The following is a 27,338-nucleotide window of genomic DNA, read 5'->3' on the forward strand; positions in this document are numbered from 1 at the left end:
TCAGTGGCGCCTTCGTCGTTTACTGAGTGCGTTTCGATAGCATGATTTCTGCTGCACTCGAGGGACTACATCTCCGTTATACCAAACAGGGCTAGACCTGGCGTTGGTAATCCAGCTGTGGCTGTCGACTCGTCCAATGAGATGCGGACAGTCACTGAGAAGATCTCAGCTTGGGCAGAAAAGAACGGTGTCACGGGGTGACTGTGAGACATTGGAGGTGTTCTGGAGAATTCCAGCGGCAAGTACTCGTGATCGTACTTGACGTATCCTTACCCACGACAATAGGTCAGCGAGGACCGCTTGATGCCATGCTAGCCCGAGTGACAGACAGCTGGGCAGATTTGCTGAGAGCGCGGGACTGTCCTTGACCTTTGAGACTCAACATCATTATCAAGTATCTGCGTCGTCCTCATCGCCTGCACTCTGGTTGTCGCTCTTGATCCAACTAGCATCGTCGAAGAGTCTAAAGGGCCGAGCCTTGGGGCCATAGCTAGAGATAAGCGGCGGCTCGGATTCAAGAGCCAGGAACACAGGTGAAGTCTTTGCGATGCTCGACGTCTGAAGACAGACAAAGATGGACATGGTCCGAACACGCCTTCTTTGACCTCCACCTGATCCCCAGTCCTCCTTTGCGGGCGGAGCAGGGCTAGTCCCTGTTTTTGCGCATGGCCCGTGTCAGGAACACGGCAATGCCTCCATTAGCCTCTACTTTGAAGCTGCGGTGCGGCATCGATATGGCCTCGATATCAAAACTGGTTCTCGGCATGAGAGATGACGATACGTAGATATCCTTTAGATATCCTTCGTGCGGATAGAGACACAGATACTCCGTATTCTGTGCTCGATGCTGTAGCTTCATTCGGCAGCCGTCGTGAAGGGTTTGTGAGATAAGGGCTAGTACGGGACATTGCGGGATCATCGGCGTGCAGTGAAATAAATGAAGACCCCCAGCTGGAAACCCCATTTCGCCGGATCCGACCGAAATAATGCTCGGAGCATGGCTTAATCGAGACTGCCCTCACCTGCAGCTCAGAGCTACGGGCTACGGCATCTTCAAGAGCAAGATATCGGGAGAACGACGCTGTGGGTTCTTCATCGACTGCTTGCCGCAGGCGTGGGGGTTGTGGTTGATCTGGGTTTCGCTGTTTTTCGTCTTTGACCATCCTTGGATTGACCTGTCCCACAACAAAGAAGCAGCAGATAAGCGCAGCAGCTCACCAATACGGCGATGGCCAGGCTTAAGGCTGGCGCGACTGGTTCCTGCTTCAGTGTACCTACACCAACGGCGTTAGACGGGAGCCAGTGCGAATCCTTTGTTCCTAGCCCTCCATCCTGGCCGCAACTCGATCGAACTCTATTGCTTCCTTCATCTCAGCCAAGTCCGAGGCTCCCGCCTTCAGAGATTTAAAGTTGTATGTGGCATGTTTGGCAGAATCTCGTCTTCATCGTAACGGATGCCGAAAAATCCGATGCTATCTCATGCTCGCTCTCTCCGAATGAGTTTGACGCATTTGCCGCGTCTCATTAGGCAATGAGCAAGACTTGCTCGACAGCCGACAGCCGACTTTGAATCCTGGCCAAGGGGTTATTCTCCATACGAGCGAAAATTCTCGTCTCTCAGGTATCTCTTCGCTTGCTCTGGGTCGAGTTGACTTGGCGCTTCTATGCGTCCCACTTGTGGGCGAAGCAGCACTATCTCGTGCGGGCGCAAAGCACACGTAGCCCACGCCACACGCGTACTGATAACTCAAGGGCTCGCCTTTACCCTCAGAATCCCACGCCAGATCGCTGCGAGCCGTCGGAGCACGCAAGGTTGGTTGCACCCAACCCCACAACCTCCTGGATATGAGTGGGTTGGTGGTCGGAGAGGCCCAGCAACCTGATGCAGATATCAGCGGGCGGCGGATTAAATGATCATCCTGACGATGTCTCTGAGAAGTGTGCCAATTCCTGGAAGAAGGGTCTCGGCGAGGTCGAAGCAAGCTGCGTGATTGGCTGCGTGCATAAGGAGATGGCTTATCTGAAGGGTGCCGCTACGTTGAAACCAAGCTAATAGGAGTCATGGGGTTCTTGTCTCTCTGCTATTGCCAGAGACAATAATTTTCGTGATCGCAATGGCCGTTGCTATTTGGATCAGCGCTTTAATCAGATACCCGCGGCAGCCTTGTCGAAAGAGCGGCCGGCACTCGAAGGACGATCAAGGCGACAATCGCAAAGATGGCGGGATGGATCGTCTTGTTCGTCGATCTTGATTGGCTTTCGGCGTTGAAGGTTGTGGCTCAACGACTCAAAGCTTCGCCTCTCCCACGGGCTTGCCAGGTAACTGTAGATCCAGTCGCTCCGCAATGGAAGCCTCGTGAGTTTCCCAAGGTGGTTTCTTTGACAGCCGCAGGCGCTCCTACACTAAGACGTCAGTCTTCTCCAAAGTGACGAAGGCGACGAACTCTTCTGATCCATAGGGGAACCAGCTCCAGGGTTAGGTCCTGCAACAATCCATGATGCAGAAGCTGCATGAAGGGCCGCAGTATGCATGTTTGGGCGAAGGCGTCAGTACGGGTGGTCAGGTGGGCAACCTGGGCAGCCTACTATGGCATCGGTCGACTCGGGAGGTAGGTATGGTGTTAGTGTGGGGAGGCATGTTGTGACGCTGATTTGTTCAACGTTGTGAGCCTGTTTCTCCTCCCCCGCCTCAAAACGTATGCGGGTGGTGGCCGAACCGGTTTAGCCGCTCTTGGCCCGCAGCAAATTCCAACTGCATGGATGGACGACCACTGAGGGCCTCAACGGAGATATCGACGGCGAATAGCGGCTGCAGACGATAGGAGCTTTAGAGAGACAGTTGATTTGACGAACTTCCTCCATATGTCACCATTCTTGAGTCTCCACGGGTCCGTCGTCACGGATAGTGTCATAGTGCACCCAGCAGAATCGTGACACTGCAGCCTCCAGACTTGTGTCTGCGAAACTATACCTGCCGTGCCGTCGGCCTAGGGTGGGGACATCGGGTTGTTAAAGCACAAGATCTCCGATATCCCTGACGGACTGGCTCCATAGTTACTACTTGAGAAAGAAAGTGCATCATGGGGGCGTACTCGGACTTTTGCAAGAGATTGGAATTGCTCCCAAGCTGCACTAGTGTAGTTCCTAGGTCCGCATGAGCTAGGAAGACGACATGTTTCGCAGTGTCTGTAACGTAGACGAATGGGCCAGGAAAACAGACGATGATGACAGTACGCAGACCAGCCGATCGAGGGTGACATGGCCTCGGGGTGTTGTGATGCCACAGTATTAATTCGTATTCGATGGGAGTTTGAGCAAGACTCCATGGACGGACTTGCAGTCGTCCGTTGCAAATTAACGTTTAGTTGTCACGCCGGGTTGACCTGGGTTTAGGCGGTCATGAGGATAGTGTCGAAACTCTCGAAACCAGGACACAGCCCTCTTGACAAAGACAGCCGACGATGGGAATCTCGCAATGTTCCCAGGACACAACGAAATCTCAATTGCGTGCTGAGATGGACGGATAGCGATGGTCAACCCCAGATTTTTGCTCTGACGCCACCCCACGACAGGATGGTGTTGAAATTTGCGTTAGATCTACACAATTTGGCTGGCAGCCAATGAGGAGCCCGACGGCTTTCACCTGGTTTCTGTCCCTCCCCCTACCCTCGCGGCCTCTTCCACCTCCTGCAGCAGGGACGATCAGTTGCCATTGTTGTTACGTGGTTGTGGTGGGCTAGAAGAGGGGAGTCGTCTTGAGACAGAAGCGGCGACACGAAAAGAGGCCGCTGCAGAAGCAGAGACATACGAAAACGTCAAGGTGCTTGGTTGGTTGGTTGCACCAGCATCCGTCAGTTGTCTGAATTTTGAAGGGATCACTCGTGCCAGAAAGACTGCCAGTGTTGAGTTTGCCTTCTCCACCGGCTACCGCCATTGTAGTATTCAATGGCAGTCTGTCTTGGCCCGGCGTGTGGTGTGTTGCCGTCGCCGTTGGCCTCTCTTTACTGCCGCTCTGCCGCTCGAGGAGAGTTCTCCAGTCTTCAGAGAGTCACAGAGTGAGGTGGGGCGTGGAGAAGGGGACGCCCGCTGTCGCTATTTTTGCGGATACCAACCCCCCACGCGGCTCCATCATATCATTCGACAAAGGGCTGATTTGATTTCTCATGATCTTGGGCTGACACCCGTTGTGTCCATGTATACTTGGAGAACTGCATAATACCAGCGACGACGAGAATTGTGAGGAAGCTGATGGTGACGGACACGGAGGATGTAGGGATTCGAGGAATGTTGGGGAACCGATGGGGAGATTGACGTTGAAGAGATTTTTTTTTCTTTCTTCCTTCGTCTCCTTACTCCTAGTCCGGGCTCACCCAGGCGAGGGGGGAACATCCACGATCTAGACTGGTCCAGCCAGCTCCCGAGGCGTACTGCTTGTGTAGAGTGGCGTTGAACGAGATCGAGCTCTGGGGTGCTGAGCTTTTGAGGCCGGGTTTGACAATTGTGGTCCAGTCGCAAATGCACTTCTGATTAACCACCCAATTCAACATATTCTTCTCTTGAGTCGTCCGAGGACGGCTAGAATCCCCTGCAGGGTACAGAGTACGAATATTGGCAATGCTGGTGTTGGTGATGGGGTGTTGTTTTTGCTGCTGCTAGGTACCAATGCCTCTGGCGGCAGCAAGCAACACGGGAGAAAGAGTGCAGCTCTGGATCTGACCAAACACCTGACTGCTCCTTGAGGGAGGCCGGGGTCGAGCTGTGCTAGCATCAATTGGGAGGGCGTGGGTGTCGATCATGGGTTTGAACTTGGGCAAGGAAAAGACGGAGAAAGTGGACCAGTTTCCTTGGGAGTTGGGAGTTGGGAGTTGGAACAGCACCAGGGGCGTGAAGGAAGGACCGGCGACGAGCTTGGGCCAATTACACCCGCATCCACTAGGCCGAAACGATGCTAGCGCTTCCAAGACTCTTGGTATCCACCCAGCGTGTTTTCACTGGCTCAGAACGAGCAGCTTCGGTTCAGCGTCTGCAGCAGCCATCTGTACTCATGCCTGAGGTAGTCTCCAATTGCACAATCCGCTGCATCACTGTCACAAGCGGGCAGACCCGTGCCTGGCGATGCCGCAATACAAGGGAACGAGGTACAGATATTGGCTGCCTTCTTCCTGCTGCCCACGCCATTTGCATCCACTCTGAGCTGCTGCCCACTCAGCTGGAGAACGCAGTATCCGTAGCCTGTACGCAGTAGGTAGGCACCTTACTGTAGGTGGACTGCGTTGGGTGCTGCGTTATGCAGCTCTCGGATGTCCACACGCCCCCTGGCGTCATCATCGACAGTTGGCTCTCTCTGGCTGGCCTGTCTTGGGACCGTCGCATCCTCAGGAAGTTAGCAGATAACGCAAGAGCAGCAACAGAGCAGACAAGACCAAGTATCTCGCAGCCCAGTTTCACCTACGAAGTAACAAGGAACCGCACTCCGCCCCACTTCTGCCCCCGCTTTCTCTACACTTCCATTTCTTCACAACTCTTTGCTGATGAATTATGTTTCTGCACCCCCTCTCTCTATGGAAGGTGTCCAGCCATCCACACATCTCGCTCGTGCCCTCAAACTCTGAGCAGTGAGCACAATTGTCGCCTTTGACGCAGAAAATTTTCAGAGGAAATCATCACACGCCCATGTCTGCTGGATGGTCCCCTGCTCCTTCTTCCCCTGCCCTCCCAAAAATTGGTACGTACACTTTTTTCCTTCCCTCCTCCCCCTCCCTAACAAATCTCTCTCTGTGACTCTGTGACTCTCTCGCTCTCTGTCGCTCCCTTCTCCCCCCCAATTTGCCAATCTTGCCCATCTCGCTCTCCCCTCCTCACTCCCACCCACAACCACCCCTCTTTCCCTCACACCTCACTCCCGCTTGGCCATGCTCGCCCACCCTCCCCTCCACACCCCCCTCTCTCCCACACACCCCCTTCTCTCCTTCAGTGGGCGCTATCTGCTGCAGGGCATGAGAACTGGAAGTGGGGTCCTGGCTCAGCCCATCAGATTGCCAATGCCATCCTTGCTGTCTCTCTGCCCTCCATCTCCATCTTGCCATCTCCACCCCGGACCTGCGCACTAGCGGCCACTTCCTGCCCTTGTGCTTGTGTGTGCATGTTTGTGTGGTGAGCAGGCGTCCTGTCGCTCTCTTCATCCACTTCCAAGTATCTTTGCGCCCACTCATCCCGACATTGGTACTTGCTATGCACCATAGGCCTTGTCTTGGGCGTGCTCCTCCACTGGTGGGCAGGCTGTGCTTCGAGGATAGATACATATGAGCCGACCTCTTTCCACACCTCGATCCACCTCTCGTTCTCTCATCATTCGACTTCACTCATCTTCTCCTCCGGCATTTGTTCGTGGCTCACTCTCTTACTTGTGGCTTCCAGTTCTGTTCATATATCGACTGCAATCCCGTCCAACTCTTTAAACACTTGCCATCACCCATACTCATCACCACAACTTGTCCACACACAAACACCACCACAGACCAGACTTGAGCACTTGTCGACTCGACTCGGTTCTGCTCAATACACAATCACCAAACTCAAACATATACACAACACACATCCAGACGCGATGGCCGCCTTCGATCTCGGGACTCACGAGTTCTGCCTCGGCTGCGACAAGCAGACCGACGGCACTGCCTACTGCTCCGAATCCTGCCGTCTCGCCGACTTCGAGAAAACATCTACACCCAGCTCGGTTGCCAGCTCGCCCGGCTTGAACACCCCTTCCTACCCTTGGACTTCCCCAAGGCAACAGTCCAACAACTTTTACCTCTCGCCCGCCTACGATTTCACCAACGCTCAACCCTATGGCAGCACTCCCACCAGACGATCCTACCTCTCGTCCTCGAGGGCGCCTATCAGCACCCGCCGCACCCTGACCACTTCGAGCTCCAACTCCAGCCTCTGCTCGATGCAGAGCACAACATCGTCCAACACCGATGGAAGCCAACTATCGGAGAAGGCCAAGAGGGAGCTTCAAGCCTACGCCGTGTCTTTCGATCAGGCGAGACTCCAGCGTCGACGATCCGCCTGAACCAAACATGGCCACTTCTTCTACACACTGTTCAATATACCCTTAGCCACATCACGAGTGGCATCGTTTCCTTTTTCCAGCACAGCACGCAACTCAGTTTACTCGATACACCATCGGCACACCGACTCTTTTCTCTTTTCTTTGGGTTCGACTTTGTTGTAACAAAACGGGCATTACATCGGAGTACTGCATTATAAAAAAAAGTTTTGGTCAACTACGGGGAGTACTTGGCTTGGCAGGACATCTGCTTCAATCACATCAGGGCGCAACAATGGGAAACACTGGGATTGTACCACGACACTGAGGGCTTGTAACCATGGGTTGTTACAAGCATGGCACTGAGAGATTGAGGACATGGCCTTTGGCTTCATTACATCTCGCCACGGAATTGGACGAGGCAAGGTAGCCTGCCACGAGAGCGGAAGGGCTCATATTACGACAAAGGTTGGGTAAAGACCCTGGCAATGGACGAAGCCTCGAGGCAAAAGACCTCTGACGGCAGCTTGGACTGGTATATAAGCATTAGGCATCATCAAAGTGACGGATCAACTGGGTAGCGGAGATTCAGGAGGAATGGACTAGTACCGCCAGATTGAGATGGACCAGACAGAATATCAAGACCAGTTCAAAGCTTGACAAGAGTTCTTTCACTTGCTACCTACATGGGTGACTTACCATCCACGATGACTCTAACTTTGTCCATGCCAGCACAATGTGCATCCACTTCTGGAGCCTTCGCGACAGAGCTGTGGGTCTGTGGGAAAAGTCGTCATAGTGCTGGAAAGTTCAAAATTCCCCCATTACGCTTTGGGAGCCCCTGGCCCAGGTGCTATGGAGTTTGGTCCGAAGGGAGCAAAAGTTGGTGAAATTTTTGGCCAGGATCCCACGCCAAGATTATTTTTGTTCGCTCGGAAGTTGCCAAACATACCACAGACTGGGAAGGGACAGTGAACGGGGGTCGGACACGGCACACAATTCGGGAACACAAGTAACAATTGATGGAGAACATTGGCACGTTGGGTAGGGGGGTTGGTTAGTTGGTTTGGTGGGCGACTGATTGACGAATGCATTTTTTTTCTTTCTTTTTTTTCTGGCATTGCAGACTTTTGACAACGGCTCGATTGCCCACGTTGACAACGTGCAGCCCATGGCCCCCTCCAAAAGGCCCAAGTGTAGGTAGGCAGACAGGCAAGCCGCAAAAAAGGACAGAAATTGGAGACACAGGATACGGATTGCCGTACGTACACGTGTTTTCCATTACCATCGTTTTCCTGAATTTTGACACTTTACGAGGCGAATGGCGAATCAGCCAGAAAGTGAGAGATGATGGAATTGGCACATGCATGGTACGATTGGAAGAGGCAGTGCGTGCCATCAATGTCGGGCACGCATTGCGCTTTCCCATGCCGCACTTTTTCAATGGGGATTTCCAAAGCCTTACGGGATACCTTGCTTTCCCGTCTAACCAAGGTAAGGTACCCTGTATTTTCTTTTCTAGGTTGTTCGTTCGTCGCCTTGGTCGTTTCCTCCTCCCCCGTGCCTCCTTCATGAGTACCTAAGTAGGTAGGTACCTTTGTACAGCTGAGGTGAGGTAACGGAGGGAAGGTACGTACCTGCCAGATTGAGGTCGAGTAGGTAAGGTAGGCACCAATAATCAAGATAGCCATCTTAGTCATCGAGCAACTGCACACGAGGGGATGAAACCTGCGCCTACCCTATGTGCCTATGTACCTATGTGCCTTCCTTAAGGTACCTTTTGCCCATGGATGGCTTCAACAACACACGTCCGAAATATTACTCGCACCTGCGCAAGCACGCAAAACATGATAATGCATGGCCGCTGTTCCACTAGTGGAGGTCATCTCGATGGTGCACAGTTCGCAATCTCGCACCAAGATTGAGCAAGCGAGAAAGATGAGATGCTTTCAGCAAGTCACAGTCGCCACGACGTCTCTCGTCTCTCGCTCTCCGACCGGAGTCACCCATGTCTCCGAGCACCGCAGCCGCAAACCCGCAACCCAGGGCACCACCTCTCACCAGCAGCTATGCCCGACGTCAAATCCCAAAAAGGGCGAATACGCACCTAGGCCACCCCTGACAGCACGATTCCCCGCCAAACAGACGCACACGCCTCTCATCCACACACTACGGCGGCATCCATCGTCAATTCAGAAAAATTTGTCCATTGCGGACAACAGGGGACCCGTAAACAACGACAATGCCGCCCACATGACCGCCATGACGTGAGCCGCGCGAGAAAACATGCCATCCTTCTGCCCCGTCGTCCTCTGACGCAGCTCGAGCCGAAATGGATTATGGAGGCGGCTTTCGAACCCGAACCCTCCTTTCCCACTCAGATCCACGATCCACAAGAAAAGGGAGGGGACTCGGGAGGAGACGCATTTGACAGGAGGACCCCCGCCAAGTTGCGAGAGCCTCTTTCTCATGTGTGATGGAATCTCGGTTGTAGCCGCAATCTGACCACGTCCAACAGACGACTACCACCCACCCCTCCGCGCGTGGTACGGTACAGGGCGCTTCGGATACGGACAGGAGAGTGGGAACAGCTACGAAGCTATCTTGTATTAGCCGAGGGGGGCGGTGAGCAAAAAGTGAAAGAAAGGGTATTGTGGCACTGGGCAGCCTTTCAAATTAGCTGTTTGCTGCCGCCGCTCAGACCAACGATGTGCACATCATCAACAACTGCTCCTCATCTCGGAGCTGGCTTGCTTATTGCCATGGCCCTCTCGGTCTCCATGAACCACGCCCCCGATATCCGGAGCCCTCAAGGAAATTTTTTCCCACGACCGAGGGGTCTGTCTGGCTTGAGGACTGGACTCAGTGGGCTGGACTGGACTGGATCTGGGCCCTGAACCTGGGCCGAATGCGTGGGGTGTCGAGGGCGGCCCGACCGCTAACCTCGACACTCACTCCGTGACTCCTAAATCCGTTCAGTCGTGCATTTTCGGTCTTTCACTCGACAGTCGACACCCACCAGCAGCCGTCGAGGCAGCCGCTATTGGCAAGCGCCGATGGGAGAGAAAGGGCAAGGATGTGGATGGGATGTGAAAGTGCGGCCCAGCCCAGTCTAAATTGCGACCAGCTCTGACATACTCGAGCAGGGGGTGTGGCGGCCCAGTGGAAGCGATAGTGCTATTACCTATGGAACACTCCAGCAGAGGCGCTCTGCTGAGGACAGCCTACAGGTGGGAGTCTGGAGACAGGGCGGCTTGCTCAGGCGTCTCGCCAGCTGTAAGTGGCCAGGACAGGGCTTCAATTCGACATGGGAATTTCCAACAGACGAGGCGTCCGCATCTCAGTGCTCGCCTGAAGCCGTGCTTCACTCAAAAATGCTTGCGTCCTGCTTGCTGTAGCGTGCAAAGCAAGGAGCATCTTTGTTCAAGTCTGTTCTGCACAACACCTCATCTTCAGCTCCCGGGCATTATTCAGGCAATCCGACCTATCACTGCCTTAACCGATGCCTGCCAGCCGTTTCTGCCTCTTTGTAGACTGTGTGTGACAGAGAAGCTCTGTCAGCGCCGAGCCACTTACAGTTGCCTCATTTCGCCTTCAGTTCGCCTCTATCTGTTCACAGTAGTAGGTTGTCTTGACGAATTGGAATTGCCAAATAACCCGATTGGAAGATAATGCCTCACGATCATGCCGGCCAAGTGGCAGGTTTGAGGGCCGCAGGTGTGCCTTTGCCTTTCATCTGCAGCTTACGCCTCTCCCTCTGCCTCTGAAGCAGCAGCAGTTTGCACAAGAGCCAACTGGACGACGACTTCCACTTTAGACACGGTGCATTATGACGGTGTTGGCAGCATTTGATACGACCAAATTGTTATGCCTCCATCTCCCTCTCTCCAGGTTTGTTGGGGGAGTGGCTACAGAGACTCATTCCTTCAATTACCTTACAACTCGTCAAACCAGCCATTGTGCGTTTTGACGCCCCTTTTCCCTGGCGGCCTGGCCCTCGCTTTACGGTACTTTAGGGTTGGAACAGAGATGAAAATCTTCACAGCATGGATCAGCCTCTGAATCTTCTTTTCTCTCCGTCTCCCTTCGGAAAGGGCAACGGATCGATTGATCCATGGTGTCTGGTCTCTGTACGCCCGGCCATGGTCTAGGTACTCAGGTTCTTGCTCGTTATGCCCGCTCTGTGCCCTAGTTGCCTTTACTACCCGTTCTGTTTTACATTGAATGGTGAGTCGTTCCGGAGACATGTACCAAGAGACAATAACAACAAACAAAATAAAACAAAGTTTGGCCTCGTTATACGCTGAGCGGTCTTTTGTCTCTACCCCCCGTCATAACTGGTTGTTCGTATCCGAGACGGGTTTCGTCGGCTCGCTTCAGTTGTGCTGCAACGGTTCAGTACTATTCAAGAACAGCCCGGAGGTCTCCAGTCGAACGACCATGGCACCTCAAAGCGGCTGTTGTGCCGTTGCACCACCTGCATTTCAAGCCACCGCAGCGCTATCTGTTTTACACCTCAGACACATCCTTTTCTGCACAGCGACTACATGCACTTGAACACGTATCACGGCGATCGGCCTTCGCCAGTCAGTCTCTATTGAACAAACCCGTTTTACCCGCTGTAATATGAGCACTAGACATTTTTTGCCGTCCAACCACGCAAACAGGTGCTGCGGTAACAGTACTCTCTTGCAACGAGGCAGGGGCCGTCTCACCCGCATATCTCACAAGTGGTCAATCATGCCAGGTAATAGTCTCTCTCTCTCTCTCATCGGTGCCTGTGCCTGTGCCTTTCGAACTCGGGTAGATGCAGACCCGAAAGCTGGAACTTCCTCCCTCTTGTCTGCTCGGCGGCCATGCCCCATCGTCAAGAGCCTTAAGCCAGCTCACGTAATACAACTTTCCCCCTTGAACCACGACAAGCCGACAATGACGTCAAGCTTTTGCTCTCCTCTCACCTTACGGACACCGGTTTCATCTTTCAGTATGGACTGATCCGAAGGAGCACGGCATCCCAGGTCCCTGGGATCAATACTGCGCAGGCCCGTGACACACGGCACGGTCGGACGCTTCGTGGCCAAGCATCATCAGCGGAAACGCTGACAGGAAGAGCAGCGAACCGATCCGTTGTACCAGGTGTCATTGTTCTTGCTGTCTGGGCCACGGCTGCTGGGTTGAGGAGCCTGAGACAAACTTGTGCCGTGCCTCGTCCCGTGTCCGGCATCGTTGCAAGGAACATCTCTGAAGGATACCCGCACCTTACGTGAACGCAGGGCACATTTGGCGAGAACCCGTCCAAAGGCAATTGCGTCGAAAGTTTCCGGGACGGGAGGGACAAGGGGTTGAGGCGAACCAAAGCTTTCCTGGGCAGCCACGGCAAAGGAGGTTCAAACAACGGGGCCCTCCCTCCCTCCGTTCTCTACGGAGTATTCCTGTCCAAGCAGCGTGGCAGCTTTCGACGAAGCTTCAATGCCGTGCCGCGTTGAGGTACCTGGAAGACACGGGAAGAAGAGCCAACTGCCGGGAGATGCGTCAGCATCTTCTTTGCCAGTCACAGATTGACACGACCACAAGTCATCGAATCTTGGGCGGGCTCTCGTTTCATCCTCCTCGGTTGACTTTTTAACCAACATCAGGCCGAATCACAGAGCTTGCAAGACCGGTCCAGAACTTTTGCAATTATCCGGGGTGAGTTGTAGCAAAAAAAAAAAACCTTGTTTAACTCCTGAACGATATAGGCCACGGCACTAATTTATTGCACTTTGCTGGTCTCGTTACCAATCGGGGAGATGCCTTCGCCGCATTGCAATTGCCTCATGTTGTTGCCGTTCCTGTCAGCAATTGCAAATGGGCAGCCAGATTTGCAAATCGACACGGACCGCCTCAAAGCTTTTTGTTGGGCATTCGGGAGGAGAGGCATTTTTTTTCTTCCTCAACTTCCAACATTGACCTCCGCACGCCGTCTAGGCTGGCCCCGTTTCATCCGCAATCGGTGTCCTCTTGTCCCTCATTTAACGTGCCCGCCGTCAGAGGGGGGAGTGTCGTCCTGACCTGGTCAGACAATGGTTCGATCTCGGAGCGACGAAATGCTGGGCTTTCCCGTTTCCGATGGAACGGTCACAGTCTTCCCTTACCCCCGGCTGGGCTTGTTCAAGCACACAAATCTCACTTTGTGAAAGGGACAGATCGTATCCGCCCGCCGCCGTTCCGCGGCCCGCTTGCTGGGAAGCAAGGAGCGGGGGAAATTTCCCGCCTCCTCTGGCTCTCAGATCACCGATTCGGCTTGTCATTGTCCCTTGTACGAACGGATACTCCATATGATCTGATGGTGGTTTTTTTTTTCTATCTCGTCTACGGTCTTGGAAGCTGGAGTCGGAGCCAGCCTACGTCCAGTGAGTAGGCTGCCTGAGTGGGAACCGGACGCAACCGAAGGGATGAGGAAGTTTTTTCTCTCTCATTTCACCAATCTTTTGCCCCCTTTTCTTTTTCCGTTTTTTTGATGCCCGTCATTCATGCTGGCGACGTGTCATAGTGGCATGTGCATATTTTCCGTCCCTTTCCCCACGTCGTTGAAGCCTCTCGGATCAAAAACTTAGCCCCTCTAGGCCTGACCTGACGGGACCGTGGGAGCTTGTGCTTCACCGGTGAGGATGTGGATCTCTTTTCTGGTTGTGAAAATTTCTGAAAGCGACTTGAAGGGTTCATCAGGCAGGTTGCAGCTGGAGCGAGACAATTCCTCCCGTAGGCTTGTGTATCACTTATCCCCATTGCGGGCTTTCGCTGGGCTCACGGGCCTTACTCAACTAAGGGGCGTCTGTCTATGCAAAAGCCTCTGCCGTCCCCCCGAGAAGAGGAGTGGGATGAGAGCGACAGTGAGAGTGAGACTTTGCTAGAGAGAGGCTTTCGTGGATGGCCTGATCCCGTCGTTGCGGGCCGGATTATGGGTAGTGAACCAGGACAGCATAACGCCGGGACAAGAAGCTATAGCTAGCCCACCCAGCAAGCCCCCAAAGTGTCACGACGATTGGTGAGCCTTACGAGACGGGGCATTCCAGAGGGTTTGTGACCCGGAGCTAGGGCACAGGGCTCGCCGTTGTCGTGCCTGTAGCTCGTAGCTCGTAGCTCAGCTCAGCTTTGGTTGAAGAGATTTTCCCTCGCGTGTTAGGTTTTGGAAGTGCGAGACAAGACACGAATCCGGCCGGTGAGAGCTCGTAGGCTGAAACATGCTCTTTTTTGGGGGCTCTTAGTGAGCGATCAGGTCAGAGAGTGTAAGCGTATCGACGACGGTGGTACAAGTTTCCCCATTGTGAAGTCTTCTCTGTGAGAACTTGATTTCATAATCCCAATCCTCCCTTCTGTATGGAGTACGGATCCAAGTCTGCATCTTTGCAAGTGAGAGAGATGTATGGGCGTGTGTTTTGTCTATCCTAGGTTTGTGCGTTGTTGCACACGCCCAGAGCTCTGCGAATTGGATAGCGTTGGCCAGCACCGGGGCGCGGGATGTGCCGGTGGGGGTGGCAGCACAAGGCAGGGCAGGGCAAGGCGAAGGTATTTTTTGTACCTTTCTATACACTCTTCGCATACGAGGTACCTCTGCTCTTTTCCTAGACCTCAGCCTGAGAGAGGCTGTGGAGCCCACGGGGAAGATCTCCCGGACATGGGTCAATTTTATTCTTGGAAGTTTTGGGGGGAGGTTTGAACCTCGTTCCCCGCCCCTTGCTGTTGCTGATGCTCGCGCCCTACCTTACCTAAAGTTGAGCCTCAGGGCAGGGCAAGGCAACCTGACTACCTAGGGATAGGTACACCATACCGGACATTATGCGTGCCTGAGAACATGCTGCGTATGGTTAGAAGTCTCTTAGGTGAATGCTGAGAGAGAGAGAGAGGCTCGTGCTGGTTCGGTCTGGGATTTGTATGATTGAAAAAATTTTCCCAAGGGTTCGGCTAACATGATGGAAAATTTTACCTGTGCCTTGTTCTGGATCAGAAGCGAAAACTCTGTCCTGGTTTTTCCCGTTTTTTGTTTTTTTTCCCTGTGCGACACCTGGTGTTGGGAAGGGTGTTGGTGCAACGGTGAAAATATCTGAATTGTGGGAAATGCGTGAGCCAAGGGGGAAGCAACATGCCATCTTACCTACTACGCCAGGCGAAGTTACGAGATACCCATAGGTACCGCTGAGTGATACGTTTTCCCCATGCTTCTCATCCTCTGTTCACAGGGCGCGCAAGTAAAAAGGGGGGAAAGGCAGAGAAAGAAAAAAAGAAAAACTCCCCCTTTCTCGTTAATTGTGTGCAGGGTACAAACTATGGTATTCGTAAGACGTTTCAATTCATGTTCACAGCAAAAAACCTACGAGAGGAACAAGAAGTCTCAGACGCCCGTTTGTGTGTGTTACTTGGAGATGGGCGCACTTCTTTCCCAGTTCGTCGGTAACCCGTACAAGGCTGACTTGACTCTGACGGAGAGACATCATGTCCACGACCTGCCTGTGAGAACAAGGCGCTCCGGCAGGGCGGGATGGGGGGCACGTTTGCTGGGTAATGATGATGATGGCATGACTTGACATGAGAAAAAGCTCTGTGAAACCTTGGAATAACTAGGCGGCGGCTTACGAGTGCCATAAGCAGCTGGCAGCCTCATTGGAATGCAGACTCATACGGGGAGGCACAGGAAGTGGGTGTATGGACCGTCTAGCTGGATCAAGACACAAGAAATCAAGAGCTTTTTTTTTTTTTTTTTTTTTTTTTTCCTGCGTGGCGTGCGTGGGGGGAATGTCCATCTCGTAGTGGGATGAGAAAAGAAAAGAAAGACAACCAACACCCCAAACCTGGCTCAGAGACATTCTTCGATCAAGGGGTGTTAATTGCCGAGTGGGAAAAAGATGGCATTTGCAGGTACGAAGCGAAAAAAGCAAGCAAGATGTGCGCGAAATGCCATGCACGCACCAAGGCTAAGAATATGCAAAAGCCAGACGGCGCCATGCCCTGTTAGGAAGGAGTCCATCTACAATACAGATTCTTGTGACCGTGAACAGCACAGCTCAGTTCTTTTGCAATTCACAATGCGAGACTGCAAATACAGGGTCAAAGTAAATTAAATGTCCGAACATTGCTCGCTACCATTCCAGGTGCCTTCGTACCCTTGAATATTGATACCTGATCGTGCTGGGAAATACGTATTTCGTACACAGTACTCCATAGAAAGAATTGGAAACCCAAGAAGAAAAAAAAATGGAAAGCTAAGGGAGGGGCGGATAGGCGGGATTAGAGACAGGGTTCTCGGAGCTGTCAACGCGGGATGCCGCGGCGCTGGGCCCAATTGGATGGGATCATGGAGCTCGGAAACAACCTACCAGCTCCCTCACTGCGGAGTTTTTTTTTTTTTTTTTTTTCTAGTGCTCCAAATTTTCTTGCCATGTGAAGCTGTGACTCTTTTCCACCTATTTTTGCGGGTTTCATCCACTTTTTTCCTTTCCATCGTCTCGGCTTCTCATCCGTATGACTATGACTCTTCAACCTTGGGAGAGATGCTCGTGATCCTCAAGATTTCTCTTCCTATTAACTTTTCTCGCTTAGCTTCATGAAAGAGATACGAGCAGCAAGGTACGGAGATACTTCACCGGACTTTGGGACCCGGTTCCAACTTTATGTCTCCTTTCGGGGACTATTTTCGGTCTTCGGCTAGCATTCCCGGTTGACATTTCAGGTACCACAGAGCTTGGAGGTTACTTGCAAGGACCAAGGTACCTTACCTTGTATTTGGTAGCTTCTTTTCTGCCTTGGCAGCTCGGTGACGTCCTGGTTTGAAGTTGACTCATCGTCGCCCTTTGTCTCAAGGGCCTATGGGTCGCTGATTACCTAACTACTCACCTGCCTGTGCTTTGCTATGCAATTCTGTGTTTACTCGTCATTCTCCCGTCAAAGTCAAGGATATGCCGTCCATCTTCGACTGAGGCTGTGTAACCTTCTTGCTTTTTCTTTGCGTAGTAGATTTACAGATACAAGGCAAGGGAAAAAAAGACACCAGGTCTTGCTTGGCTTTGCCGGTCTCGCCTAAAACCGCCCGCAGAAAGTCGTTTATGCTTTAAAGCAAAGCAGGAAAACAGCAGCAATAAGCAATCTACAGCGTTATGCAAAGCGGAACTTGTTTAACTCGTTCAAAGCGAAACATGGCGCCAACATAAAATAAAATAAAAAAACCCACTGCATTCCAACATTCCCAGTAGAGACAAAAGGAATAAAACAAAGTTTCGAAATGGGAAGGCAGAAACCTACCGAAATCCCCCCCCCCCCACACATGCAACTAGCGGTGACTTTTTTTGCTGTGTGAGTAACTGTGTGTAACTGTGAGAGTGCGTGCAAAGGTATTGTATCACTATCAAGTCACCAAAGTTCCGTTTTTGTTTTTTCTTGTTTGAACCGACAGTCAGACAGATCGTATTCACGCGGCGCATGTCGTTGTAGAGTCTCCATCCGCCGAGACCTAGATGTTTCACCGACCCGGCCCTCACCGTTGGTACTGTCGAGTTGGTTCTCAGCGGGCACACCAGCAAAGTTCCTGCATTGCGTGCGACGATGAGTCAACGTTGCGATACCACGCAATAATGGTGGGGACTTTCTTGCAATATCTTTCTCACGCTTGCGGTGACAACTTGTGCCCTACGTTCCGGTCTGGACCCAACGTGCCAAAGCGCATCGAAACAATGCTGGGTACGGAAGTAGTTGTATTGCGGAGTACATGTTTCTCCTGTCATCGTTTCCACCAAATGACTGGTCCCCCTTCGATGCACTAGTTGGCGTTTACCTATTCACTATTCCTCCGTAGTGCGCATCCTCAGACCCTGTGATGTGTACCTGGATGGGGGTGGGAGCAGAGGTGATTCCCTACTTTCAGGTATGACGGTGGGAACGTTGTGTCACTGCAAGGTACACTTGGGTACGAAAAGACCCTCTTGTTCCAGTCATGCCAGAATCATCCACAACATCTTCTCGCTTCTCAAGAGTCACCGGGCTCCATACCTGGAAGCCTGCGAACCAGACGGAGCTGAGGTGGGCTCCGAGCTCCAGTGGTTCTTGTATGTACAGTCATGATGCTGTGCGACGCTCTCTATGCGCATCTCGTGCTGCGTCACCGGTTCCTGGATTCGCCCTGCGGATCCCTTCTTCCCCCGTCACAGCAAGCTGAGGAGGATACCTTCTTCTGTGGAAACTTGAGAGTCTGGACCTTTTTTTTCCATCAAAAAAGGGCGCACTATGGCGGCGACGAGGACAGCCAACGCGTGCCACGGTAGCATCGAATATCCCCACCGGGGCGCCTTGAAACGACGGAGGCAGACTTACCTAAGCCAGACCCGGCGGTCGATGAAGAGTCTGGATGCTTCACCGGGCTGGAGCACAAACTGGGGAAAAGGTAGTGGCCTCAGGTTTCCAAGGCCAATGGCAAGCATACGCAGTAAGTACATACACCAGAAACAAGCTTGGCATTGCGGATATGCTCATGCTGTGGAGTTTGTTTGCTCTGTGAGTCGTGACGGCCAGCGGACGGGCCCCCTTCTCCCCAATCAATCTCCCTCAGAAGTCTAGGAAACCCGTGACTCTCCCGGATTCCCCATAATTCCACCTTTTTTTTTTTTTGCCTGACTGTGACGGGGACCTTGACCGGACCAGACGGACCTCACGGCCTCGCTGCCGAGCGAGAGACCTGCGAGAAGCAAAAGCCTATCCACAAGGTAACTCCGTACCTCAAGTGGAGATGTGGACGATGCGTTGTCTTGAGGTGCTGCTTGGATCGCCGTCACAGGCCGGGGAGAGCCGGCCAGCACCGGGCTCCACAATGCCAGAGGAAGCCCCCCAACCTCCCTTTCTCTTCCTTCCCGGACGCCGCCAGCCCGCTCCGGACTCCGTGGAGTGGACGTAGGGAACGGGGTGTGAGTCCACAGTCCCAAGGCGCCAAGGCCCCATCTTCTTGCACAAAACTGAGCAAGGACAACCCCAGCTCAGGCAGCATCGATAGAAAGACGCCCTTTTGTGCAAGTCGTGCACAAATCCTTATACGTATCTTGTGGATCACAGATTCACAGCTTCTTTAGTGCTCCCGTCATGGAGGATTCATCCTTGGACCATCCACTAAACAAGAAACTTGTTCGTTGATGGCCTTTCCCTCACTCTCGCTCGCTCGCTCGCTGGCAAGTCCACATGGGCTGTACATTTACCATGATTTTACGTACGAATACTGAAGCCATCACTAGCAAACGCAGTAGCTCAAGCTTAGCCGAGTCTAGCTCTCCCCAGGATTTTCGGGGGGGCCCCTCTCAGCTCAGCCAGGCCTCAAAAAGAAGCCCGGTTTAAACACACGATGGAGTCTTCTACGAGGAAAAACAAGGCCATGCTGCCCGAATGACCGGTGCAGATTTTCACTCTAGCACGGCACCACGGGAGCCGGCGCCGACGGTTGGACGACGAGGTTTGTTCTTCAGAGGAATGGATGGAGACCATGTGCAAGCTATGACTGATGGCTGAGGAGTTAGATCGGCATCGTCCATTTGCCTGTCCCGCATCCCTGGATTCGTCTACCCGGTCTTGTGTTGTTTTTTTTTTCTTCAGACACGTCAAAGAATGAAGATACCTTAGTTCTCCGTCAGCGGCGGCGCTGCTGCCCAAGGCTTCGGTAGCGTTGGCTGGAAAACTTCATGGGATCGTCACGCCAGGCGTGCCAGGCGTGCTAGACCACATGCAAAGGCAGAAAAGACCAGAGACCCTTGACAGGCAGTCAGTCACGGCCCAACAGCCCTGGATTTTTTCCACCTTTTTTTTTTTTTTTTCGAGATTCTCTTTTCTACATCGTCGATTCTTTTGATCGTGCGATCCGAAGGGGGCCCATCCCTTTCGATCCAGCAAGGCGCAGTCCGACGATCTACAACTGTACTATCAAGGGGTTGGCAGGGCCTTATTCGGGCCTCGTTCAGCAACACGCCCTCCCGTTGTCGCCAAACTGACTCGGGGGCTGCAATTAAGCAATATGGAAAGGTCGGCCTCGATCGATGGGGATGGATCATGGGGGGGCGCTCAGCACGCAAGCGCGCGCAAGACAGACGCCGGATTGCGAAATGTCCAGGCCCGTCTGTATAATGCGCCCACAGACTGTCTCTCCATCATCACCTCTGCATGAAGGGCTGAAGAAAGGATTTCTAAACCGTCTAGGCCGAATCCAATTAGTGTAGGACGGGTCCAAGACTATGGCGGGATGGTAGATGGCGAATTCAGCTACTCTATCAACCTTATCTCGAAAAAGTACGGCTAGCATCTATGCGGTCCTTTCAGATACCCCAAGAAATCCTTCAAGCGGCCGTTGACTTCTTTGTCTCTGTTGTCTGTGTCTCTGTGTTAGGGAACTTGGGGACGATCCGGCGCACCCCGCGGCATTGGCTTGAAGAATCGTCCGCGCATCGTTTCCGTCCTCGGCGAACGGCGCCGGGCCAGCGCAGAGGCGCCAGCGGGACAAGCTGGAAGTCTGTTTTGCGGAGCTCCCGGGGGGTGTGCAAATTTTCTTAGGCTTACGGATACAACTCTGTTGGCGATGATCGGTGGACCGGCCGGTGCATCTCGCTCTCTTAGCCTGTAACCTCCGTAAACCACCTCGCGGCGCTGTCCGTCTGGGGGAGGAGAAAAAGGGGACGGCGGGCGGGAAAATAAACAGTGGGAATCCCACAGTTGCTGCCAAAAACGTAGTTTGCAGATCACCGAGGCCGAGAAATGTTACCATCGAACAGGTTTTTTTTTGCGTCGTGATGTGGGCGACAAAACCGGATATGAGCGGCGCGGGATGGGACTGTGACTGTGGGACTGAGGGGTGGGAAGACATCTGCAATGCAACACCACGGCAATTCCTATCTACTATCGACATATTAATTGCAAAGTGTTATTTGCTCGATTCTTCGCACCTCTTTTTTTTCCTCTTCAACGGCCCCCAATGCTACCTGTCGCAGCTCGATAGCACTGAGCAGAAGATTTCGGTTGCTTCAACCCAAAGGAGGAGCTTGTGTCCGGTCTATGCCCAGGGGGGGGGGGTGGTTACGGTGCGGGCAGGGCCGTAAAAGTTTATCGTGTCGTGCTCGCGAAAGCAACGCCATCGGTTTCGATGCCCGTGGCGCGGCATGGACCCTTGGATTTGGACGAGGATGGAACATTCAGAGTTTTTCTCCCCAATCCCCTATAATCGCGATGCGGTGGTAAGTGGCGATGGGAATCTGGCATTGTGATGCTTTGCTTTGTAAGGGGGGCGGCCGAAGGTAGTCAGCATTTCCGCTCCCAACTATTGCCCAGCTATTGCCCAGCTATTGCCCAGAGTCACCACTGTTTAGAACTTCATCGAAGGGGTCAAAACTCTGTCTCGATGGGGGTGTTGTGTTCCTGGTCCGGTTTGACGATGCTTTCTCGACAGGGCTATTTTCAGTACAAGCTTTTTCTCTCAATAGCAAAAAGCCTAGTGTGATGAAGCTGTTATGTAAGAATCATAGCATGCAAGGTTAGACTTTCGGGAAGAGTGAAAATAAAAGGTTTGGACAGTCCGTTGTTTCTCTCGGACATGCGTGCTTAACACGAGTCCGCGAGTAGCTAAACGAGGTTTCGAGAAACTCTAGTCATCGCATCTCTCTCTAGGCTTTTCTCTGCCCTTTTACGAGCATATGGCTCGTTTCAGAAGCACAGCTGAAGCTTGAGCGCCCTGGCTAACGGACTATGTACTCCGTTGTCCGTTGTCCTTCGCAACGGGGCTTGTTGGCCGGAAGGTTCGGGGGAGCACCGCACTGGAGGGTTCCACTCTGTCTATGTGGAGGAGAGGCACGGTGCTCCCGGCCGGCGCAGTTTCGGGAGCTGCGGGCGTGCTGGCGGGGCCTCGTAAAGTTATGTGTTGGCGGATCGGGGCCGAGCGGTGCGAAGCCGAGAAGGATGCGAGGTACGGAAGAGTCTGTGCCAAGCGAATACGATGCATCTGATGGTGTTCTTGCAATTTGCTGGATTATAGGAGCCAGAGACGAGAGGTTGTCCGATCGACGGCACTCGGACGGGTGACGGCCGCCGGAGGCTTGCGGCCGGCCGATAATGACCAGACCGATTGCCGGGCCTTGGTGTGCTTGTTCGGGCCCGTGGTCAGTGAAACGAGTGCATGCGGTGCTCGGGAGGCTTTGATAATGACCTAACGTTGACGTCAAACTGCAGGCTTCTTTCCTGGATAGTCGGTTTACGTCTCGCCGCAAGATACTGTCAGCATCTCGTAACTTTGCGTCGAGTTTTTGTGAGTTTCGTGCTTTGTCTTTCGCAAGTGGTCAGATTTGACGTATTCTGAGAGTTGTATGCGGCAGTAACATGTACCAGAGGGCATATTACTCGGGGGCCGGTTGCATGATTAGAACCATATTGAACTAATCGTTCCAGCTAATCACAGCTTCGACTCCGACGCTGTACTATGAAAAGCCAGTCACCATCTTGACCTTCTTGCCGTGCTGGTTTGTGGCGAGGGCTTGTAGGTATGGGCTCAGAAGGAACGTTCTTAATAGCTAGTAGGCCATGAATAGGGTTATGGTTGCAATTCAACGTATCTTTCAGACAAGGATGTGAATCAACTCACCCTCATTAATACCATTAGCAGCTTCCTGTCCCTTTCTGTTTACACCATTCGATCACACACCATCCGTGGCATGGTAGTATACAAGCTAAAGTAGACCTCAGCTGCCGCTGACTCTTAGTCGAATCTACAAGCCTGGATCATTCAGTTCCAGTCAAGCTCTCATGTCGTCGTACGCAAGACACCTAACTCAACATTCCCTTCTTTGCATCAAATATCGTCGGTATCTGTGAGGCTTACAAGGGGTTACATTCTCGAGTGTGCCATCTCAAAGCAAGGCTGCTGACAAGTGGTAGGGACTTCGTCGCTGTGAGGAAGACGATGGTTACACCGTTTTGCTCTCTACCATGCCTCGCCGTCAATATCTGTGCCAGTCACGTCACAAGTTAAATGCGACTGTTCGGCACCTGAATTCTCCTTCAAAAAGCCCCAAAGACAGCCACTTTGCTGTCTCGGACGACAATAATGGTCTTTTCTGGCCATTGCGGACTTCACCATCTCTCAATCAGTCCCCATGCAGGTTCTCTCCCAACCTCCCCTCAGCCTGGTGCCTTCCAAGCCGCTCTTATGCGTAAGAAGCTCCTCTTAACTATCCTAAGCCGTAGTGTCTAGCCCTCCAGTATCTACCATCTAGTATCTACTTACGTCTTACTTCGGTGCAACCAGAAAACGAATGAATGCCTTCCTGGTGTGAATAAGAGTTGGATAAAATCGAGAGAAACAATGCGGTGAAGGTCAGATAGCTTCTCGCCTAGGGGAGTCTTGACTCCATCTCACGGAGAAGTGGCGACTTCTTGCGCGTATATAGTCCTCTATGCTTGTCGAGAATCGCCCGAGCAACCAGCAAAGGCAGAACAACAAACAAATAGTCCCCCGTGCCTCGGCCTCTGCTCCTGTGGCTACCTACTACTGCCGCTCCCTCCTCTCGCCCACATCAACAGGTCGCGTTCGAACACACTATGGACATTGCTGCGAGTTTAGGTCACATCCCTTCAGCAAAAGCTTGCTCCACTGCTGCATTGCATGATCAAAGGCATAGAGGACCTAGAGAGCTTATAGACTGTAGCTGTGTGGCCAGACATTCAAACTTCAGTACTAGTCGTGTTATTGATATCGATGCCGCAACTGAGTCCGCGAAAATTTTCAAAGTCGAGCGCTTACAGTGGCGGAAAATGCTACATCGGCACCACGAGGAGGTTTGGCCCATAATCGCTATGAAGTCGAAGGGTGTTTAAGGAGATAGAGGCATCAGTCTGCCCATTGTAGTCCATGTATGAATCTATTAGAGCCTAAAGCCCCTCATCGCTAGCCAAATTTAAGCAAAACACCGCAATGTTACTTCAAAATCGCACAGAAGCCTACCGCGGTTTCAAACTTGTGAGCCTTTTCTCTGTGATGTTGTGAGAAAGCCCCATCACGACGTGATATGCAGAGATGGGAAGACGGGAAGCATTTTGTCAATGATTGCACCGGGTCTTCCAACGCGACTTTGGAATGCGCGACTGTGATGCGTCATCGAACCGGGCAAGGTAGCCATCGTAAGTACAAGGGCCATGGGTGAAGGTCATGGGCAGGAAGGGTAGTTATTACGACTTGCAGTATATTGTATCGATGATGCTCATCACCCCACTGTACGTGATCAATCGATGTTTTCCTGCTTACGTTGGACAGTGGAAAAGCGCCAGTGGTATTGCCGCTTCCTGGAGCATCAGCAGATGTAGAAACCGTGGCGATGTACGCTGTCATACTTCTGGATGAGTTCGGAGAGCTCCAGACAACGTAACTTCAGAAAAGACCATGAGGTCTACTTTCAGCCGAGATGTCGAGGAAAGTGAGGCGATGCCATCTAATCAGAGATGATGAAGATTTCTATAGGAGCGCTTCGAACTCCTTCAGCAATACCTAGACTGACATTTCAATTCAAGCGATCTAACTGAGCTAAGCTGTTACACATTTTCTATTCTTCCCACGCAACAGCTACGCAACCACCGGAACTCCCAACATGCCGCATGCTATGCCGTCTCTCATCTCCTCATGCATTTAAGCTGTTTACAGCCCAGTTGATTAGACTCACTATCAGCCAGGCTGGAGCCATATTGGTCTCAGTCAACCCCAAAATAAGGTTTACTTAGTGAGGGTGGCAGATCCAGAGGTTGTTGTCAACCACATCAATAGCCTTGCTGTCGACCTGCTTGCCACTCGCATCAAAGGGGCAGACGCGGCGAAGACCGCACTTGATATCGCAGGCACCCTCATTGTCTCCCTTGCACAGAGCGACCTCGTACCGGCTGGCGTGGCGGTCGTGGTCCTTCTTGCAGCGGTTGGTGGTGATCTTGTACTGCGCGCGGGGTCCCCAGCCGTTGAGCGGCGTGAAGCCCCAGTTGTCGGTATCCTGGCCGACCATGTTGGCGCGGCAGTTCTGGTGGGCCGCGACGTGGGTGTAGCCGTTGGCGGCCATGTAGGCCTCGGTGTGCTTGTCGAGGATGAAGGAGTAGGAGGAGAAGTCGCCGTTGGACGGGATGCTGCCAGCGAGGCACTGCGGGATCACGCGGGTGTAGTACTCCTCGCAGGCGTAGGCGTCGTTGACGGCCTTGAAGTCGTTGGCGGTCGGGGAGTTCCAGGGGTCGATCTTCTTGTCCGTGATGGTCTCCATCGTGTGCTTCAAGCTTGCCGAGCCGGAGATGGGCGTCAGCTTGTTGGTCTTGGCGAAGGCCTTGGTGTCGTAGAGCATGACGGAGTTGTAGTCGAAGGGGACAGAGACATCGGCGCTCGTGTCGATGGTGAACTGGTCGAGTTCGTCCTTTTGGACGCGGTCTGTCAGGACGCGAATGTATTGGTCGCGGTCGGGACGTTGGTGCTCGTGGGTAAGCCCAATGAGATGTCCAAGCTGAAATTATGGTATGAGTCCCTGTACATCGTAAAGATGGTATGGTATATTCTTACCTCGTGTGAAGGCGTGCCGGCATCGAGGCAGGCCTTATAAGTTCCTGCAGAAAGGAACTTCTCCCAAGCATTGGGGTAATCGAGATTGACATGTCTCTCTCCGGAGCCAGGAGAGCCCAAACCCTTGGAGTAACATCCATCGTCGAACTATGAGTTAGTCAGTCACGCAGCCCAAACCAAATTCTCTTTTGCAAGCATATGTTACCTTTTTGAAGTTGGCCCAGGCACCTTGGCTCGTCTTGGGGAGGAAACGGATGCAAGTCGACTGCTCCCACTCTCTCATGGCGCCGCGGATCGACTCTGAAAGGTCGTGGGGGAGGCCCTGAAGGATGTACGGGATCTCGGCAGAATCCCAGAGCTGGTAGGCATACATAGAGCCGCGCTTCTCCAGAGACATGGCCTCGATTTCGGAACGGTTGAAGATGTTTGTCGGGAACACAGCGGCGAGAGCCGGTTGCGAGAGGGCGAGGGCCAGAGCCGCGAGGCTCTTGCATGAGACAGGAGCCATCTTTCAGCGCTGAAAGTTGAAGACTTCTGAAAAAATTACTTATCGGAACAAAAGAGTGTATGCTGTGTCTTCCTTAAATGAGTGATGGAAGAACTACAGACTGTTGAATTACACACAAAGATCGCAGCGTGAGGTCAAGGAGAGACTGAAGTGAGATTCACGATGGTCATATTATGCAAGAATATTGTATCTAACTACCTGAGTGGACTTATACTCTTCGTGGACTTACACTCTTGCGTGACAGAGTTGAGATTGTCCCATCCACGCATCAGTCAGTTTCTTATGAGCTGTTCGGAGTCTCCGCAACAAAACACTGGCACTACCTCAGTAGAGTTTAATTACAGGTTCTGGCTCTGAATCAGTTGAAAGAGCAAAATATGGATCAAGATGGTCTGTTCGTGAGGCTCTCAGAGCAACTTGCCATCCGTGCTGAACCCGCTAGCTAGGTTGAACAACGTGAGGGAAAAGTCGCATGAGTAGGAAGGGCAGAAAAGATCTGCAACCGTAGAGACGGGAACTTGGGAAGTCTTAGAGAAACAAGGAGGTGGTTAATATGTGAAGGTTTATAAGACCGTCCTTTCGAGTCAGGTAATTTCTTTACTGAGCTTGACTCCCCATTAAGGCAAGTCTCCTTTACGAGTATAGTGGCTTGAGCCTCATCTTATTCCGAAGCATAGTGCGACGGGCATTTGAGCAGCGGTAAAAGTTGCCATGACAGGTACGGGTATCCCTGGACCCTCTGGAAACTACCCTTGTGGCGAAGCTTGTTCTCTGAAGACTGTAGTTTGCCTTTGCACGAGCCACAAATTTCTACTTCGGTTTCGCTGTAGTAGAGGATGGCAACTTGTAAGATCGTGTGGGGGCGTTGCGAGCGTAGAGATTGCTTTCAAAGACTTACGAACAAGTCCTTCGTATCAGGCGAAATCCCTGGCGCTTCTTTCTCTTGGTGTGCTAATCGTGCATCCCATGATTTCGTCTTCAATCTTTGCCATCGAGTCGTGTCTTGCGCACGAGAGTCAAGGCTCAAGACGCGTGTTGTCTTGACCAGGACGGCAGAGCTGGGCAGAATATCGACCACCAATTTCCCGGCGGAAGTCAAACTAACCTTACCTTGGACAAGCAAAACTTACTTGCCGATGCGGCCCCCAAAATTCAACTTCATGAAGTATTACTGCCTAGGAGGAGGCGCAGGCGTATACCATTGGCTCTGATCTCAC

At 52.5% G+C, this 27,338-nt stretch overlaps 4 protein-coding genes across 4 annotated transcripts; 2 read left to right on the forward strand and 2 right to left on the reverse strand.

Moving 5' to 3' along the window:
• Positions 1-6,607: 6,607 nt before the first annotated feature.
• On the forward strand, positions 6,608-7,072 carry BDZ83DRAFT_590360 (uncharacterized protein; the record flags this gene model as incomplete). The annotated part of the gene is made up of 1 exon (XM_060506329.1): positions 6,608-7,072. One exon carries the CDS (start codon positions 6,608-6,610, stop codon positions 7,070-7,072), a length of 465 nt encoding a protein of 154 aa, XP_060359290.1.
• A 2,992-nt stretch (positions 7,073-10,064) lies between these two features.
• On the forward strand, positions 10,065-10,970 carry BDZ83DRAFT_106761 (uncharacterized protein). Its single transcript, XM_060501057.1, has 2 exons — positions 10,065-10,143; positions 10,195-10,970. Exon 2 carries the CDS (start codon positions 10,235-10,237, stop codon positions 10,718-10,720), a length of 486 nt encoding a protein of 161 aa, XP_060359291.1. The 5' UTR covers positions 10,065-10,143; positions 10,195-10,234; the 3' UTR covers positions 10,721-10,970.
• A 9,257-nt stretch (positions 10,971-20,227) lies between these two features.
• BDZ83DRAFT_106923 (uncharacterized protein) lies at positions 20,228-21,128 on the reverse strand. The gene has a single exon (XM_060501058.1). The coding sequence runs from the start codon at positions 20,949-20,951 to the stop codon at positions 20,352-20,354; it is 600 nt and encodes a 199-aa protein (XP_060359292.1). The 5' UTR covers positions 20,952-21,128; the 3' UTR covers positions 20,228-20,351.
• Positions 21,129-24,442: 3,314 nt separating this feature from the next.
• Positions 24,443-26,283, reverse strand: BDZ83DRAFT_638985 (uncharacterized protein). The gene is made up of 3 exons (XM_060509396.1): positions 25,819-26,283; positions 25,614-25,760; positions 24,443-25,557 (listed from the first exon to the last, which is right to left on the reverse strand). The coding sequence occupies exons 1-3, from the start codon at positions 26,119-26,121 to the stop codon at positions 24,799-24,801; spliced, it is 1,209 nt and encodes a 402-aa protein (XP_060359293.1). The 5' UTR covers positions 26,122-26,283; the 3' UTR covers positions 24,443-24,798.
• Between the last annotated feature and the right edge of the window lie 1,055 nt (positions 26,284-27,338).

Source organism: Colletotrichum acutatum, assembly GCF_030867785.1.
Source record: "Colletotrichum acutatum strain CBS 112980 chromosome Unknown BDZ83scaffold_152, whole genome shotgun sequence".
Taxonomy (NCBI): domain Eukaryota; kingdom Fungi; phylum Ascomycota; class Sordariomycetes; order Glomerellales; family Glomerellaceae; genus Colletotrichum; species Colletotrichum acutatum.